The sequence below is a fragment of the Urocampus carinirostris genome, chromosome 9, assembly GCF_059441175.1.
Source record: "Urocampus carinirostris isolate Australia breed hairy pipefish chromosome 9, RoL_Ucar_1.0, whole genome shotgun sequence".
NCBI classification, from domain to species: domain Eukaryota; kingdom Metazoa; phylum Chordata; class Actinopteri; order Syngnathiformes; family Syngnathidae; genus Urocampus; species Urocampus carinirostris.
Window position 1 is genome coordinate 47,655 of NC_142357.1, and position 16,049 is coordinate 63,703.

Sequence of the window (16,049 nt, forward strand, 5' to 3'; positions counted from 1 at the left end):
TTTGCATGTCAGCTCCCTCAAATTAGTCTCAATGTCGGGTGCTCTGGCCCCAGATATACACATAATCGTGGCTGGGGTGCTAATCTTTATGTTACGGGTGATGGAGTCACCTATAACTAGGGTGCGGGCTCCAGTAGACCGGGGTGGAGTGGGACTAGCTAGGGGGCTGAACTTATTTTGTGTCTGGATTGGCTCACCGCGATTAGCATGCCGTTTAGGGCTAATGCTAACCGGACTAGCAGGTTCGCTACAACCCACGCTAGCAGTGGTGTCCGCGGCACCTAACATTTTCCTTTTAAACTGCTCTAGCTCAGGGACACGTCCCTCTAGAAGGGCTAAACACAAAACCATTGTTCGTGCGTGATTTTCACTGAAACCTGGCTAGACAAATAATTTCCAGATGTGGTTATCAAGCTTGCTAGCCGCCACCGCATACCGCTTCGAAGGACGGCGGGCTCTCATAAAAATATCAGTGGCGGACTATTCATCTACATAAACAACTCCTCGTGCACAAATATTAAGGTAAAGGGAAAACTTTGTTGCTGAGACTCAGAATTTTTACTATTAAATTGCTGTCCTTTTTATCGCCCAGGTGAGTCCTCTTGTGTTTACATATGCACTGTATAAATTCCACCAGGCGCTAATGCTAAGCTGACATTAGCAAAAGTGAGCAGCTGCATCAATAACAGACTGATAGCACATTGGGACAGTGTTTTTATTGGTGCTGGGGACTTTAATCACCGGATTTAAAATCAGTGCTTCACAAATTCCACCAAAATGTGAAGTGTGCTACCAGAGGAGTTATAACTTTAGACCAAGTGTATACTGATATAGCAGAGATGCATACAGAGCCCAGGCCTACCCCCACCTGTGTCTGTATGACCACCTATCTCTTTTGCTTCACCCAGGGTACATACCAAAATTCAAGAATGTTGGGATTACAACAAAGACAGTGAGAATATGGCCACAGTCATCCCATGCTACAGGACTGTTTCCACCACACAGACTGGGATGCTTTAAAGGAACAGGACACTAATGATCGTGTCACACTGGACAGTTACACCTCTGCGGTGCTGGGCTACATATGTTTCTGCATGGAAATCGTCACATTCTGGAAACAGTTCTGTGAGTTCACCAAAACACCACCATGGATGACACACGGTGTAACAACTTATAAAAGTAAAGGACCATGCTTTCCACTCGGGTGACAAGGAAGCATACAGCATTGCTAGGGCTGACCTTAGAGAAGCATCCAAACCGCTGTTGGAATCCTAACTATAAGAATGTACCAAACGTTTACCAAAATGATCGAATTAGTTATCTGACTCCATTAACCAAACACGACCTACATTCATTCAACAATTATGCGCGCTCGTTTTTTGAGAGAGACAAAAGACCAGGCAGTAGGCTGTTCCACGCGGGGGCGGGTTTATTCACAACAGCAGATCTAAGTGTGCCCACAGGAGACGACTACCCCCCGATTTGTCCAGGATCATTTATACATTTCAACAAACAAATCAAAGACATCCCACTATTCCCCAATTTGCTATGTGTCATCTGCAACTAACTTTAGCTTTCTCTTATTGGCTATTTTCTCCCCGCATGATGGCGTCTCGGCTCCTCCTATGGGCGGGCTCCACAATCTCACACACCAGCGGCGCCCCGAAGTCTGTCCTTCTACGTCTGACCTTCTGTGTCAGCACTCCCAGGCATTCTGTTATCAGAAGTGTCCTAGACAAAATAACTGCCATTTATGCATTGTGGGTCCGACACGGGGATCATCATGTACTGGCCACCAGGTGGCAGCAGGCCCAAGGTGTGCTTGAGTGTTTTAACCGTAAGAGATAAGATACAAGGTATACAACAACATCTGCAAAGCACCATGATAGCTGTATATACTGCCACTGAAATTAATATACTGGACTGTCTCAGAAAATTAGAATATTGTGATAAAGTTCTTTATTTTCTGTAATGCAATTAAAAAAACAAAAATGTCATACATTCTGGATTCATTACACATCAACTGAACTATTTCAAGCCTTTTATTATTTTAATATTGCTGAATTTGGCTTACAGCTTAAGAAAACTAAAAAATCCTATCTCAAAATATTAGAATATCATGAAAAAGTATACAAGTAGGCTATTCAACTAATCACCTGAATCATCTAATTAACTCGAAACACCTTGCGAGGGTTTCCTGAGCCTTAAAAACACTCAGCTTGGTTCAGTAAACTAAATCACTGCTGATCTGACTGCTGTCCAGAGGACCATCATTGATACCCTCCATCAGGAGGGTAAGACACAAAAAGAAATTTCTCAAAGAGCAGGCTGTTCACACAGTGCAGTTTCAAAGCATATCCACAAAAAGTCTGTTGGAAGGGAAAAATGTGGCCGGAAACGCTGCACAACCAAGAGAGATGACCGCAGCCTTAACAAAATTGTGAAGAAGAGCCGCTTCCAGAATTTGAGGGAGCTTCAAAGACAGTGGGCTGAAGCTGGAGTCCAGGTATCAAAAGCCACAGTTCACAGACGTGTCCGGGAAATGGGCTACAATAGCCGTATTCCCATGGTCAAGCCACTTCTGAACTCAAGACAACGGAAGAAGCGTCTGACTTGGGCTATGGAGAAGAAGCACTGGACAGTTGCAGAGTGGTCCAAAGTCCTCTTTTCAGACGAAAGCAAGTTTTGCATTTCATTTGGAAGTCAAGGCGCCAGAGTCTGGAGAAAGGCTGGAGAAGAGCAAAATCCAAGTTGCTTGAAATCCAGTGTGAAGTTCCCACAGTCAGCAATGGTTTGGGGAGCAATGTCAGCTGCTGGTGTTGGTCCACTGTGTTTCATCAAGTCCAGAGTAAATGCAACTGTGTACCAAGAGATTTTAGAGCACTACATGCTTCCATCTGCTGAAAAGCTCTATGGAGATGAGTATTTCATTTTCCAGCATGATCTGGCACCTGCCCACAGTGCCAAAACCACCAGTAACTGGTGCACTGACCATGGCATCACTGTCCTTGATTGGCCTGCTAATTCCCCTGACCTGAACCCCATCGAGAATTTGTGGGGTATAGTTAAGAAGAAGATGAAAGACACCAGACCTACAAATGCAAATGAGCTGAAGGCCGCTATCGAAGCATCCTGGGCATCAATAACACCTCAGCAATGCCACAGGCTGATTGCCTCCATGCCACGCCGGATTGATGCAGTAATCCGTGCAAAAGGATTCCCAACCAAGTACTGAGTGCATCAATGGACATTTTCAAATGTTTGATTTAGTTTTGCTGTTATAAAATTATTTTTTTTACTTGGTCTGAGGAAGTATTCTAATATTTTGAGATAGGATTTTTGAGTTTTTTTCAGCTGTAAGCCAAAATCAGCAATATTCAAATAATAAAAGGCTTGAAATAGTTCAGTTGATGTGTAATGAATCCAGAATGTATGACATTTTTGTTTTTTAATTGCATTACAGAAAATAAAGAACTTTATCACAATATTCTAATTTTCTGAGACAGTCCAGTATATATATATATACAGTGCATCCGGAAAGTATTCACAGCGCTTCACTTTTTCCACATTTTGTTATATTATAGCCTCATTCCAAATTGTATTAATCTAATCTCTTATCTCAAAATTCTACACAAAATACTCCATTATGACAATGTGAAAAAGTTGTTTTTTTTTTACTTTTTTTGAATGCATTAAATATAGAAAACTAAGAAATCACATTACATAAGTATTCACAGCCTTTGCTTAATACTTTGTTGATCCACCTTTGGCAGCAAATATAGCCTCAAGTCTAGTTTAGCACACCTATCTTTAGACAGTTTTGCCCATTTGTCTTTGCAATAAGTCTCAAGCTCAATCAGGTTGGATGGGAGACGTTTGTGCACAGCCATTTTCAGATCTCTCCAGAGATGTTCGATCGGATTCAAGTCTGGACTCTGGCTGGGCCTCTCCAGGACATTATCGGAGTGGTTCTGAAGCCAATCTTTTGAGATCTTGGCTGTGTGCTTTGGGTCGTTGTCCTGCTGAAAAATTAACCTTCGGCCCAGCCTGAGGTCAAGAGCGCTCTGGAGCAGGTTTTCATCCAGGATATCTCTATATACTGCTGCATTCATTTTTCCTTCTATCCTGACTAGTCTGCCAGTTCCTGCTTCTTAAAAACATCCCCACAGCATGATGCTGCCACCACCATGCTTCACTGTAGGGATCGTATTGGCCTTGTGATGAGCGGTGCCTGATTTCCTCCAAACATGGCGCCTGGCATTCACACCAAAGAGTTCAATCTTTGTCTCATCAGACCAGACAATTTTGTTTCTCATGGTCTGAGAGTCATTCAGGTGCTTTTTGGCAAATTCCAGACGGGCTTCCATGTTCCTTTTACTAAGGAGTGACTTTCGTCTGGCCACTCTACTATACAGGCCTGATTGGTGGATTACTGCAGAGATAGTTGTCCTTCTAGAACGCTCTCCTCTCTCCACAGAGGACCGCTGGAGCTCTGACAGAGTGACCTTCGGGTTCTTGGTCACCACCCTGACTAAGGCCCTTTTTCCCCGATCGCTCAGTTTAGATGCCGGCCAGCTCTAGGAAGAGTCCTGGTGGTTCCAAATGTCTTCCATTTACGAATAATGGAGGCCACTGTGCTCATTGGGACCTTCAAAGCAGCAGAAATTTTTCTGTATCCTTACCTATATTTGTGCCGCAAGACAATTCTGTCTTGCAGGTCTACAGACAGTTCTTTTGTGCTCTGACATGCACACTCAACTGTGGGACCTTATATATACAGGTGTGTGCCTTTCCAAATCATGTCCAATCAACAGAATTTACTGCAGGTGGACTCCAATTAAGCTGTAGAAAGATCTCAAGGATGATCAGTGGAAAAAAGATGCACCTGAGCTCAATTTTGAGCTTCATGGCAAAGGCTGTGAATACTTATTTAATGTGATTTCTTAGTTTTCTATATTTAATAAATTCAAAAAAAGTAAAAGAAAAAACTTGTTCACATTGTCATAATGGAGTATTTTGCGTAGAATTTTGAGATAAGAGATTAAATTAATACAATTTGGAATGAGGCTGTAACATAACAAAATGTGGAAAAAGTGAAGCGCTGTGAATACTTTCCGGATGCACTGTATATATATTTGTACATTATGTATATATATATATATATATATATATATATATATTATACATACAAACACATCCCCGTGCTTGCGTGGGTTTCCTCCCACATCCCAAAAACATTATATATATATATATATATATATAAAAAACCCATGCAAGCACAGGGATTTGTTTGTATGTATATATATATATATATATATATATATATATATATATATATATATACACACATATATATATATACATATATTATATAAATATATATACACATATATATATATATATCATCTCATTAGCTGCACCGCTTATCCTCAGTAGGGTTGCGGGGTGTATACATATATATATATATATATATATATATATATATATACACACACAAACATATATACATAGGGCTAGTGCTCGGCATCGAGTAATTGTCTTTGGTCCCTTGCCTGCGAGAGGCAATGATGAGAGGTTGTCTGCTAAATCGGTGGCTGCCAAGTTTTTGCAATCAGAAGGGATTTAGGTTTGTGGATAACTGGCCTGCTTTCTGGGGCCGACCTGACCTTCTGAGGAGAGACGGCCTTCACCCTTACTGGGAAGGTGCTCTCACTCTTTCTAAAAATATAGATTACTGTATAAGCCTTCCATGACAGGGTACACTAGTGCAGGCCAGGTCACAGGTGATTAGTGAACCTGTAACCTTGGGTGTGGAGTCTGTAACGCTAGAGCTAACTAGCGCTATGCTAGATTCATGCAATTCACATAGTTTTTGTAGTTTAGAGCGTTCTATTGACTGCACCATACACCCTGATCTGTACTCTTCTATAGCATCTTCTTCTGTGCTTCTTACCACTGTTTCTCCCTTGTTAGGTGAGGAGGGAGAAGAAATAACATTATTTTCTACCAATAGTCATCCTGCTACTCCACCTGTAAAAATATTCCTGTGGTATGGAATTCGGGCCGCATCTGCCGTCATGCAAGGCACAAGACCCAGGACCGGCAGTATAATCCTGTGGAGGTTACCACTAAGGTTGCCATTAAGGTTCAAAATTCGCGAAATGTTTCAGCTCAGTCCACAGTGCTGAAGCTTGGCCTTCTAAATATTAGATCACTAGCCTCCAAGGCTTTACTTGTCAATGACCATATTAATGAACACAATCTTAACCTTATTGGCCTTTGTGAGACCTGGTTAAAACCAAATCAGTTTGTAGTGTTAAATTCAGGGATCAGAATGGAGATTTTCATTTTCAGCTGAAATAGCCAGCGTCCAGGAATAAACCAGGGCGGAGCCCCCCCCCACCAAACCTGGGTTTTAGGCAATTTACTTGTCCAAAACCATGCTTATATTTATCATTTAAGTAACATTTTTAGAAGATTAAAATAATATGCCCACATAACTGATTTTTTTGTAAATACTGCAAGATAAGTTCAAATGCAGTTCAGTCCCTGCAGCAGTTTGTGCGACAATGCGGCCATTTTTTCTAACGGCCGCCAGGGTGCGCCGGAGCAATAAAGGAAAGAGTGAGACAGTCGGATTTTGAATTTGTTTGCTACGCAAGAGAAAAAGTGAAAAAGACGGAATGCCTTTGGGGTTCAAAAACAGCGGAAATCCGCGGAAAATTCTGATCCCTGTAAATTAGGCTTATCCCCCTAACTTTGTGAGTTCGCACTTGGCACGAGCATGCAAAAAAGGTGGAGGTGTTGCTCTTATATCGGAAGATAAGTTGAAATTTACTCCTAATACCCCTACTAGTTTTAAAACGTTTGAAGCACTTGTTATGAGGTCTTTAATGTCAACACCAATTTATTTAGTTGTTGTGTATCGCCCACCTGGACCATACTCAAATTTTTTTAAATTTTCTGAACTGTTAACAGACTTAGTAACTTATGCGGACAATGTTGTAATTATTGGTAATTTTAATGTTCACATAAAGTCCCCATCAATTACACAATTACCATGTAGGCACTCAACGGTCCAGGCAATTATTTGATTTTAAACCAACATATATATATATTATCCACAAATATATATCTCATCTCATCAGCCATACCGCTTATCCTCATCCATACATCCATTATCTGCACCGCTTATCCTCAGTAGGGTCGCGGGGGTGCTGGAGCCCATTCCAGCCATCTTGGGGCAGTGGGCAGGGGCCCCCCTTAACTGGTTGCCAGGCAATTGCAGGGCTCACAGGGATAGACAACTCGCTCGCTCATCCACACCTTGGGACGATTTGGACCGGCCAATTCACCTAAAATGCATGTTTTATGAATGTGGGAGGAAACCAGAGTGGCCCGAGGAAACCCACGTAAGCACGGGGAGAACATACAAACTCCGCACAGGAAGTCCGGTAGCTGGATTTGAACCCATGACCTCAGAACTGCGCCGCCGTGCTGCCCATATTTATATATATATATATATATATATATATTATACACACATACATACATAATTATATATACATACACACATAATTATATATACACACACACACATAACCATGTCCATTACCATGTACGCACTCAACAGGCCAAGCAAATACTGTAAGTATAAAAAAATAATAATAAAAAAAAGGAGGACACTAAGTTTGTTATACAATGGGTGTTGATATTTACTGATATGACCTTATACTTGACACGTGTGGGTTTAAATTTATTCAACGGTCCCAGAAGGGCTGAAAGAGAACCGTTTTACTCCCCCCCGACCCCCCCAAAAAAAGGTATTGTGGCTTTCCGGGACCGTGTTACGGAGTTGAGTGCTTACATCGGTAGCACAATAAGCCGGCATTCTCTTGGATTTTTTTCAAGATTTCGATAATTTGACCCAACTAGCTTGGGCTCACAGTAAGCAAGCCATTCAGAGGCGTGTACTATCAAGCCTTCTGTCTTTTTTCATACAAAACGAAAAAAAAAGAAAACATAAACGGAGAATGTGCAGACTTCCGCAGGAGCTCTGACCCTTCCGCTCGCCCAAATCCGTAGAAACGGGAAACTACGACCTCCAACGGCAGATGATTGAAAACAAATAATGATTATGCCAAGAAGTCATACACTACTGTTCACAAAACACAAATGAAAAGAACATTTGGGGGAAAAAACCGGAACACGAGCCACAATCGACACTGACTCCTCCGGGAGCACACACAAAAACGTAGCAAGTATTTAATTATTAGCATTCAATAGTTTTTGTTAATTAACGAAATGTTTTCATAACCATCGAAATGATTTTGGTAATACAGAAGACACAATGATGCAATTTGCTGAGATCGTATTCGTTCACATCCCGTTTTACGCACATTCGACATGTCAATCAGGAATGCGCGTGCGCAGTTCACAAAAGGCATATACCATCAATCTCTTTCCATGACAATTACTAAAATTTCATGGTCGTTGAGCATGCCAATTGGTAAAATGAGCTACAAATAGGATACTTCCACACACTTGAAGGTCTTAGGACGATTAAGAGATGACTAAATATAAAGACACACACACCCGCAACACAGCAGTCCTTCTAAATTTTTTTCCGTCATGCCCAAGGAAGAAAACTTCTTGCGCCCCCAAGCCAAACAAACCAAGTTTTTAACGTATTATCCTTTGTGTTGTTTGTACTAAAAAATAAGCCAATTTGACGAGTGTAGGTCGCTGGTTTGACCACAAGAGGGAGTATATGGCCCTTGCATGATTGTCAAGCCACAGTACTATGCGACCTTTTAATAGAAAACGAGACACCAAAAAAGTACTTGGTACCTGTGGCGAGGCAGAACCATGTAGTGGCCCAAAATGAACTACACCAAGGAATGATTCACAACAGGTGGATCTAGTTCATAACTCATTCTGACGGCTCCCTTAACTGCCAGTGTCATAGGACAACTACTTCCTGTGGAGTCTCCCTCTCCAGGCAGTTTATGGGGGTCGGGGTTTGCTCCCCCACATCATTAACTTAGGACTAGTTTACATGGTTACCTATACCAGGAGAAGCATCTTAAATTGATAAAAATACAGCACCATCATTTTCTGGTCCCCGGTGCTTTTCGTTGTACTGCATGATCCGCTCTGCAGATATGAACCAGACGTTGGCAATGATGGGCAGCGGCGTTGTGAGACAATACTGATACAGATCGTTATTTTGAGTATCACAATGTACAATCACATTGCATCATTTGTAGATTTTCTTGTTTTGATGAAAAATAAATATTGTGGTACAAACACAATAATACAAACATCCGTGCTAAAATTTGTAGGGGGCTATAAAATTTTATGAGCAACTTTATCACTGTAGATAAATATGACAAAATGTGGCTTTCATTTTTCTGTGTTATATGCTTCAACCCCTCCATACCATTCTTTCCATTACCCACCAACATAATTCTTAACATTTGAGTTTATAATATATAAAGACGCTTCCATTTTTCGTTTTTAGTTATTTTTGGGTAAAATAAAAAATAACAGAAATTATAGTAACTATTCTTCGTATGTGGAGGACTAATCTCACTTCTTTTAGGATATATCTTCTCAATTCCTTTTAAATTGCAGTAAAAAATGCTGTATCATGTCTTCTGACAAAAACTGAATTAAACATACATGACATCAAACCACCAAGCCCAAAAACCATACCCGCTGTGTATCAAAATGCTTTGTACATCACTGTTTACAAAATACTTGCAGGAACTGCAAACATTAGTCGCTTCATTTGCAATCTAAGGCAGTCCACATTTGACCTTACTTTGTACAAATATCAGTTTCATTCCATTTCATGCTCCATTCCAGCATTTGCAGTTTATTTTTTTTCCTCCCAAACACATGTCGACAGGGCTTTGACTCCTCAGAAAGCTGGGCTTTTCTCTGAAATGACAGGCTTATTAGAGAGCGATGAAACCTCTGATTGGGCTGCTTGTGTCTGGATGTTGGGGGGGTGCTTTAGCTCAGTGGGACTTTGGACTTGTAAAGAAAGCTGTGGTTTAGCTAGGGTAAACTGTGGTACGGGTGTGCCTGCTGTCATTCGGACGGTAGGGTTTGTTGCTTGTTTTGTTACAGCGTGTCCAAGATGTGTATTGAGAGCTTTAGCCTGTACAAGCTGCGTTACCTGCCCTGAGGCGTTGCCATGCATGAGTGTGGCGAGCTGGTTTGCAGGGATGGTAATGATTGTAATTTTTTCACCTGATTTGGAACAAGACGGAAGCACAGTAGGTAGAGTTTGAATGACCAATTTTGGGGTCGGACTAGCTACTGTAACTGGGGCTCCAGCACTTGTGGTTAGGATGGGGGAAGAGTTTACAGTCACTTGGCCAAGGGAGTTGGTCATTACCACAGGCATGGCACGAATGGGCCTGTTGAGGAAAGAAAAATTCAATAATTAGAACAAGTTCTTCAAGATTTTGACTACCTAAGTCTAGACAACTACCATTAATTACAGACTACAATCTGATACTTTCAAACACTTTAAATACGATGTAGTTCTTTTTTCATGGCAGCACCGGAGAAAACGGCAAGCTGCTCTCTTCCACAACACATGCGCTCTATAAAAAAAAAAAAAAAAAAAAAAAAAAAAAAAAAACACAATGACGTCTGGAAACATTTATGACGCCCTGAGAAATTAGTCCATGTTCAAATGTGAGGTTTGACAGAACCTTATTCAATATTTACGCTTCAGTTATTGCTGGTTCGATGCTTTGCAGATTTTGAATTGAATTGTCTTTATTTTCATTGATATCAATGTATCATTACGGTCAGAAAGAGCACACAGCAAATGAGAATAGGGGGCAGATTTTATGTGTGTGTATTGGGTGTGCGTGACGGCTTGTGTGTGCGACTGTGATAGGCTGTGTATGCTATCACCCAAAAAGCATGGGCGGGTGGGTGCACAAGTCATTGTCTCAGAACCAAAACAAACTGAGAAGCAACTCTAAGGCTTTTAGAGACTTGTAACATCAAAAAGAAATTGATCAGTTAAATCAGACTTCGAGGAAAGTCAAAAGAGCGCAAAGAAATGGTGAACACCAGCGGGTCTCCGGGAACTATTATTGGGTTGGTGAAGCGACTGAGACAACATCCAGAGCAAACCTAAAAGTGAGGCTGCAGGTCCAGTTTACTGCTATATAAAGGCTATTAACACCATTTCCATTACCCATGTAACGGATGACGTGAAGCGACAACTTGTGGGGAAACCGCTACATTAATTAGAGACCTGGCTCAATTCGATACCGGATGCTAGAGTGCAGCTTGCGTGCAGTTAGCCAGCCGCTCTCTAAATCACTTGGGAGGAAACTGGAGTATCCAGAGTAAACCCATACACAGAGATGACATGAAAACTCTGCACAGGAAGGCTTGAATGCTGAATTTGAACCTTTATGACCTCAGAAGTGTGCCAGGGAAGCGCTTACTACTCAGCCGCCATGCCGCCTGGTTGTGCTCCTGTCATGTATTATATGAATACATAGTTCTTACTGCAGGCGCCTACACCTTCTCATTGATCCATTTATGCTAGGTTTAGGGGCGGCAGCTTGATTTCCTAAAATCGCCAGGGTGATCACTTCTAACTTAAACACTGCATCAATCGCTTTGCTTATAGTATCTTCCATGTTGATGAGAGTTAGTACTGACTTCCAATAACGGAAGTTGAGAAACATCGTACTATTTAATTTGACCTCTGTTAACTCATTAATATTATTGGTCTACATTGTAGGTGTTTAATATTGCTCTGCAAAATGTTCCCCTGCACCTTTGTTAAAGCTGCAGAGTTTAAAATCTAGCAAAAAAAGTAGCGTCTGGTAGTCCGGATTTTTCGGTTCAGTAATCCCTTTGCTGTCTCGCAGTATACTCATAGCGATTTCAGTTCTTAGTGGATTTTCAATCGCGCATTGTGTTCTGCATTCTGGTTGGCTAAACAGAATAAGAAGCTTCATATTTCCAACAAAGTAGGACCTTTTTGACCGCTAAACCTGCTCAGGAGACACAGGCGAGTCTTTGGTTCTTCCTAGAGGCTCCCTGATGCGTTTACAAAACTTGTTCATAACTAAAATCACGGGAAATATTATTAAAATGTTTTGTAATCCACAAAAATGATAAAATACAAAAATGTTTCAACCTTTTTTATGCTCAACAAATTTAAAGTCAACAACACAGAATTCCCCACAAATCACAAGAGAAAAAATGCGTCTTGAAGAGAAGGAACCAGCTGTCAATTGGTAGGGTTTCGGCCCCATTCATTCACTTCCAAGAGCCGGCTCATAAAGCGGTTTCGTCCGCAATCGACATGAGTTGGCTGCTTTCTCAACTCCGCCCTCATTTGCCTTTTCTTTTTGCGCATTTGTAATTGCTATCCAACTATACTGTATATTGAATATTGAATGGTGACATGATTTGAAAAGGTAACGCTTCGTGAAAAATTCTGCGCCAAGGGGGACACGCCGCCGTTCAGTAGCCAAAGTAATGCACTGTTCTGAGCGTCAGTAACAATAAGGGCGTTGTGACAGCAGAAAAAGTAATGGTTAGATTATCCTGTTGTTGAATAAAATAACGCCGTTAATTATAAAGGCATTATTCCCAACACTAACTATCGCAGGATGTTTTTGGAATACAACCCTTGTAGACATCAAGGGATTACTGTACTTTATTTTAATTTCGAACAAATTTAATTTCCAACTATAATGAAAGTCACATGCGATTTCATTGATATTGTTTGTATGTTCTAGTAGACAGGGGGTCAGCAACCTTTTTGATGTGGAGTGCCACTTTCAAATTTACTTGTAAATCAGTGTGCCACACCAAGATTAATGACTTGCACAACAATTCAGTCCAAATATGAAACATGGATATACATTGAAATCTTATAACTGACCAAATTATCTTCCACTATTCTTGATCATCAATAAACTAAAAGATGAATGTAGGCAACATGTGGAAAGGCCTGTAGGCATCCATGACTTCAACTTTTTACCACAAGAATCTCCCAGAATCAACCATTCTTCATCAACAATGAACTACAATTAAAAAAAAAACAGTGATATGGACCGACACCCCACCATTCATCAATGAAATCTTATTACAGAAAATATCAAGACTTGAAATAACAGCATCAAGGCAGAAGGCTACTTGAAAATAAGTGCAACAAAAATAACCGCTGAACATTGCACGCATGCACACACACACAAACTTCTTTAATATATTCAGTAAATGGTTTTCCGTGCTCTTTTATGCAATGAGCAATGTGATAGCTTGTTTCAGTGGTGGCGTGACAAAGGTTTACAGGATCTGTGTTTGTTTGCCATACCTGGACACAACGCGTTTTAATGTCTCCGCCTTGTCAGACACTCACTTGAATTCATGTTTCATCTCGTAATGACGTTTGACACTTGATGTGTGAGGTAGAACGCTCGAGACATAATGCACAAACAGAACAGTAATTTTTTTTCCACAAAAGCACCAGTCATCTGTGCACGCTGGCTGGAAAGAATGAGATTTTTACCCCAGGGGAGCTGTTATGATTAATTCATCGCACGCCGAATTCTGTGGCCTGGATGAAACACGAATCTCTCCTCCTCTCCTCTCCGTCGCGCAGAAACACACACACACAGGCAGAAGAGGAGGGAAGCCTCTAAACAACATGGCGCGCAACTGAAAATGTCTAAATTTCAGGTAAAATGCACATATAAAAAAAAAAACAAATAATTTTTTTGCCGTGCGCTGGCGTGCCACTGATTAGCCCGTACGCGTGTCATAGGTTGCTGACCCCTGTAGTAGACCGTGCCCAACTTTGTCTTTAATTAGACAAACAGTTTTTTAAAATTCAAATTGAGTAAATGTGAGATTATATTTTTAAAATTTAGAATAAAGATATTAGCATGGGTTCTGAGAAATAAAATGCAAATTCAATGAGAAAAATAAACTTAATGGCACCTGTTTGTGGCGTTATTCGGGATAATTGTAATATAGGTTTGCTGAGGGTGGTAGGCAATCGTTTTAGAGCCCAGGATTTCTGGACCCTGAGCAGTTTCACTTTCTTCGCCTTCATCGTTATCTTCAATGACTCGAATATTTTTGGGCATATCTTTGAACTGATAAGCCAACCTTTGACCCTCCACCTTTGCGAGGATTCCACGCTGGTAATAATATCTGATAAGAAAAAAAAAGATCACTTTTAAAACAATTCATGTTTGAGATAGTTCTTGGAAATATGCAATTGATGTAGGAAGTCAAGCAAAAAGGTAACCTCAGAGCTCGCCCCATTGTTTCGTAGTTCATATCAGGTTTATTCTTGTGCTTTCCCCAGAGTTTGGATACTGCCTTTGAGTCTACTAATTTGAAGATGCCCTTTTCCCTCTGCATCCACTTAATGTATCGAGGACAAGTGTTTTTGTCTTGCAACAACTCCAGCAAAAATTCCCACAAATAGGTCGTATTGCCTAGAAGAAAAGAATACATACAAAACACTAAGGTCAGTTATCATTTACTCAATGTCTACCTGAAGACACAAGAATGTTTGCTTTAAACACGTTTTTGTATGCCCTGCATTTAACAACAACTAAAAAATTAGATTTTGTAATCTTCATGGCTTAATTCAAACAATTTTTAAGAACTTTCAAAACCAATTTTCCAATGTCTCCAGTACCATTAAATTAAGAAATCCAGTGTGAATCATGTATTTTAGAGAGCCACAAATATATCTGTGATTTACATATGTGATTTTTAATCTTAGGTGTGCATTTATCAAGACATGTGATTTTTAGACATTGAGTGAATCACAAATATATTAGTGAAACTGATTAATGCCTGTTTAAATATTTTCTTTAAACAAAAGCGAAGCCACCACAGCAGGCATGTCGACGTTATTTTCTAGCAAAGTTTTTTTATGTTTCTTAATTCAATCTGTGGTCTATTAAATCAGACTGCCAAGAAAAAACGCAACAATTTAAACCTTTTTTAAGCACTTCGACCAAAATTCAAGCATTTTATTAAAATTCAAGCATTTTCAGGATTTCAAAGACCTGTAAAACCCTGTGCTCAAACTTTGTTACTTAACTTCACAACCCACCTTTACATCAGTTTTAGAATTACTCAATTTATATTTTGAAGGGTATTCACTCCGTTACACATGGTCTGGTTTCAAAATGCCAGCGAAAACTTTAAAATTGGCCGAAAAGCACTAATTAGTGTATGCATATTAGCAAAACTGATTTACTGCGTGGTAAACACAGATCTAAGATTTCATCAAGTCAAGTCAAGTCAAGTCATTTTTATTTGTATAGCCCTAAATCACGAAGAGTCTCAAAGGGCTTCACAGATTGTTACACTATATTACACAAACTATTTTCAACCGACAAGAGGAGTAGGTTATTCGTATGCAATGGAGTAGAAGTGAGTTTTAAGTTTAGATTTAAACATTTCCACTGAGGTTGCAGATCGAATCTCAGGGGGAAGAGCATTCCACAGCACCGGTGCCCGGATGGAGAACGCTCTCGAACCAGCAGAAGACTTCTTTGCTCTCGGGATCATCAGCGTTCGTAAACTTTTTCATGATCAAATTTAAGCACTTTACAGGCCTTTTTTACCCCAGATTTTCTAGTACCATCAAAGGAAGAATTCCAGCGCCGATCAAAAGAAGGTTGTTTTTTGTTGTTGACTTTGATGACTAAAGTTGCTGTCTTGCTGCATACTTTTTCTTTTTGAACTGTTCCTATGAGCAAAAATCTTTTTGTGTCGATGATCTGCTATAAACTGACATGAATTCTTCCATTCTGCATCAACAATGCACCCTCAGCTTCAATATGCCACACTTGTTGACAAACACGAAAAAGGCTCTATAAGCTTTGAGTAATGAAGAAGTTTATTATGGAAGACAAAAATAAGTACTGTATGGATAAAAAGCAGAAAAAATGCCAAATTTGGACTCATTCTAATGATATTGATTGCTCCGAAACAAAGTGCATTCAAGCTTTACATTTTAGAGA

At 40.3% G+C, this 16,049-nt stretch overlaps 1 protein-coding gene across 2 annotated transcripts in view; it reads right to left on the reverse strand.

The window, feature by feature from the left end:
* Positions 1 to 7,516: 7,516 nt before the first annotated feature.
* Positions 7,517 to 16,049, reverse strand: part of LOC148359055 (ETS-related transcription factor Elf-2-like) — a 34,970-nt gene continuing 26,437 nt past the window's right edge. For both annotated transcript variants that reach the window (XM_088344057.1, XM_088344058.1), the window contains 3 exons: positions 14,312 to 14,504; positions 13,999 to 14,214; positions 7,517 to 10,430 (listed from right to left, as the gene is read on the reverse strand). In XM_088344057.1, coding sequence (XP_088200183.1) covers positions 9,926 to 10,430; positions 13,999 to 14,214; positions 14,312 to 14,504 — 914 coding nt within the window. In that variant the 3' untranslated portion in view covers positions 7,517 to 9,925. The remainder of the gene's footprint in view (positions 10,431 to 13,998; positions 14,215 to 14,311; positions 14,505 to 16,049) is intronic.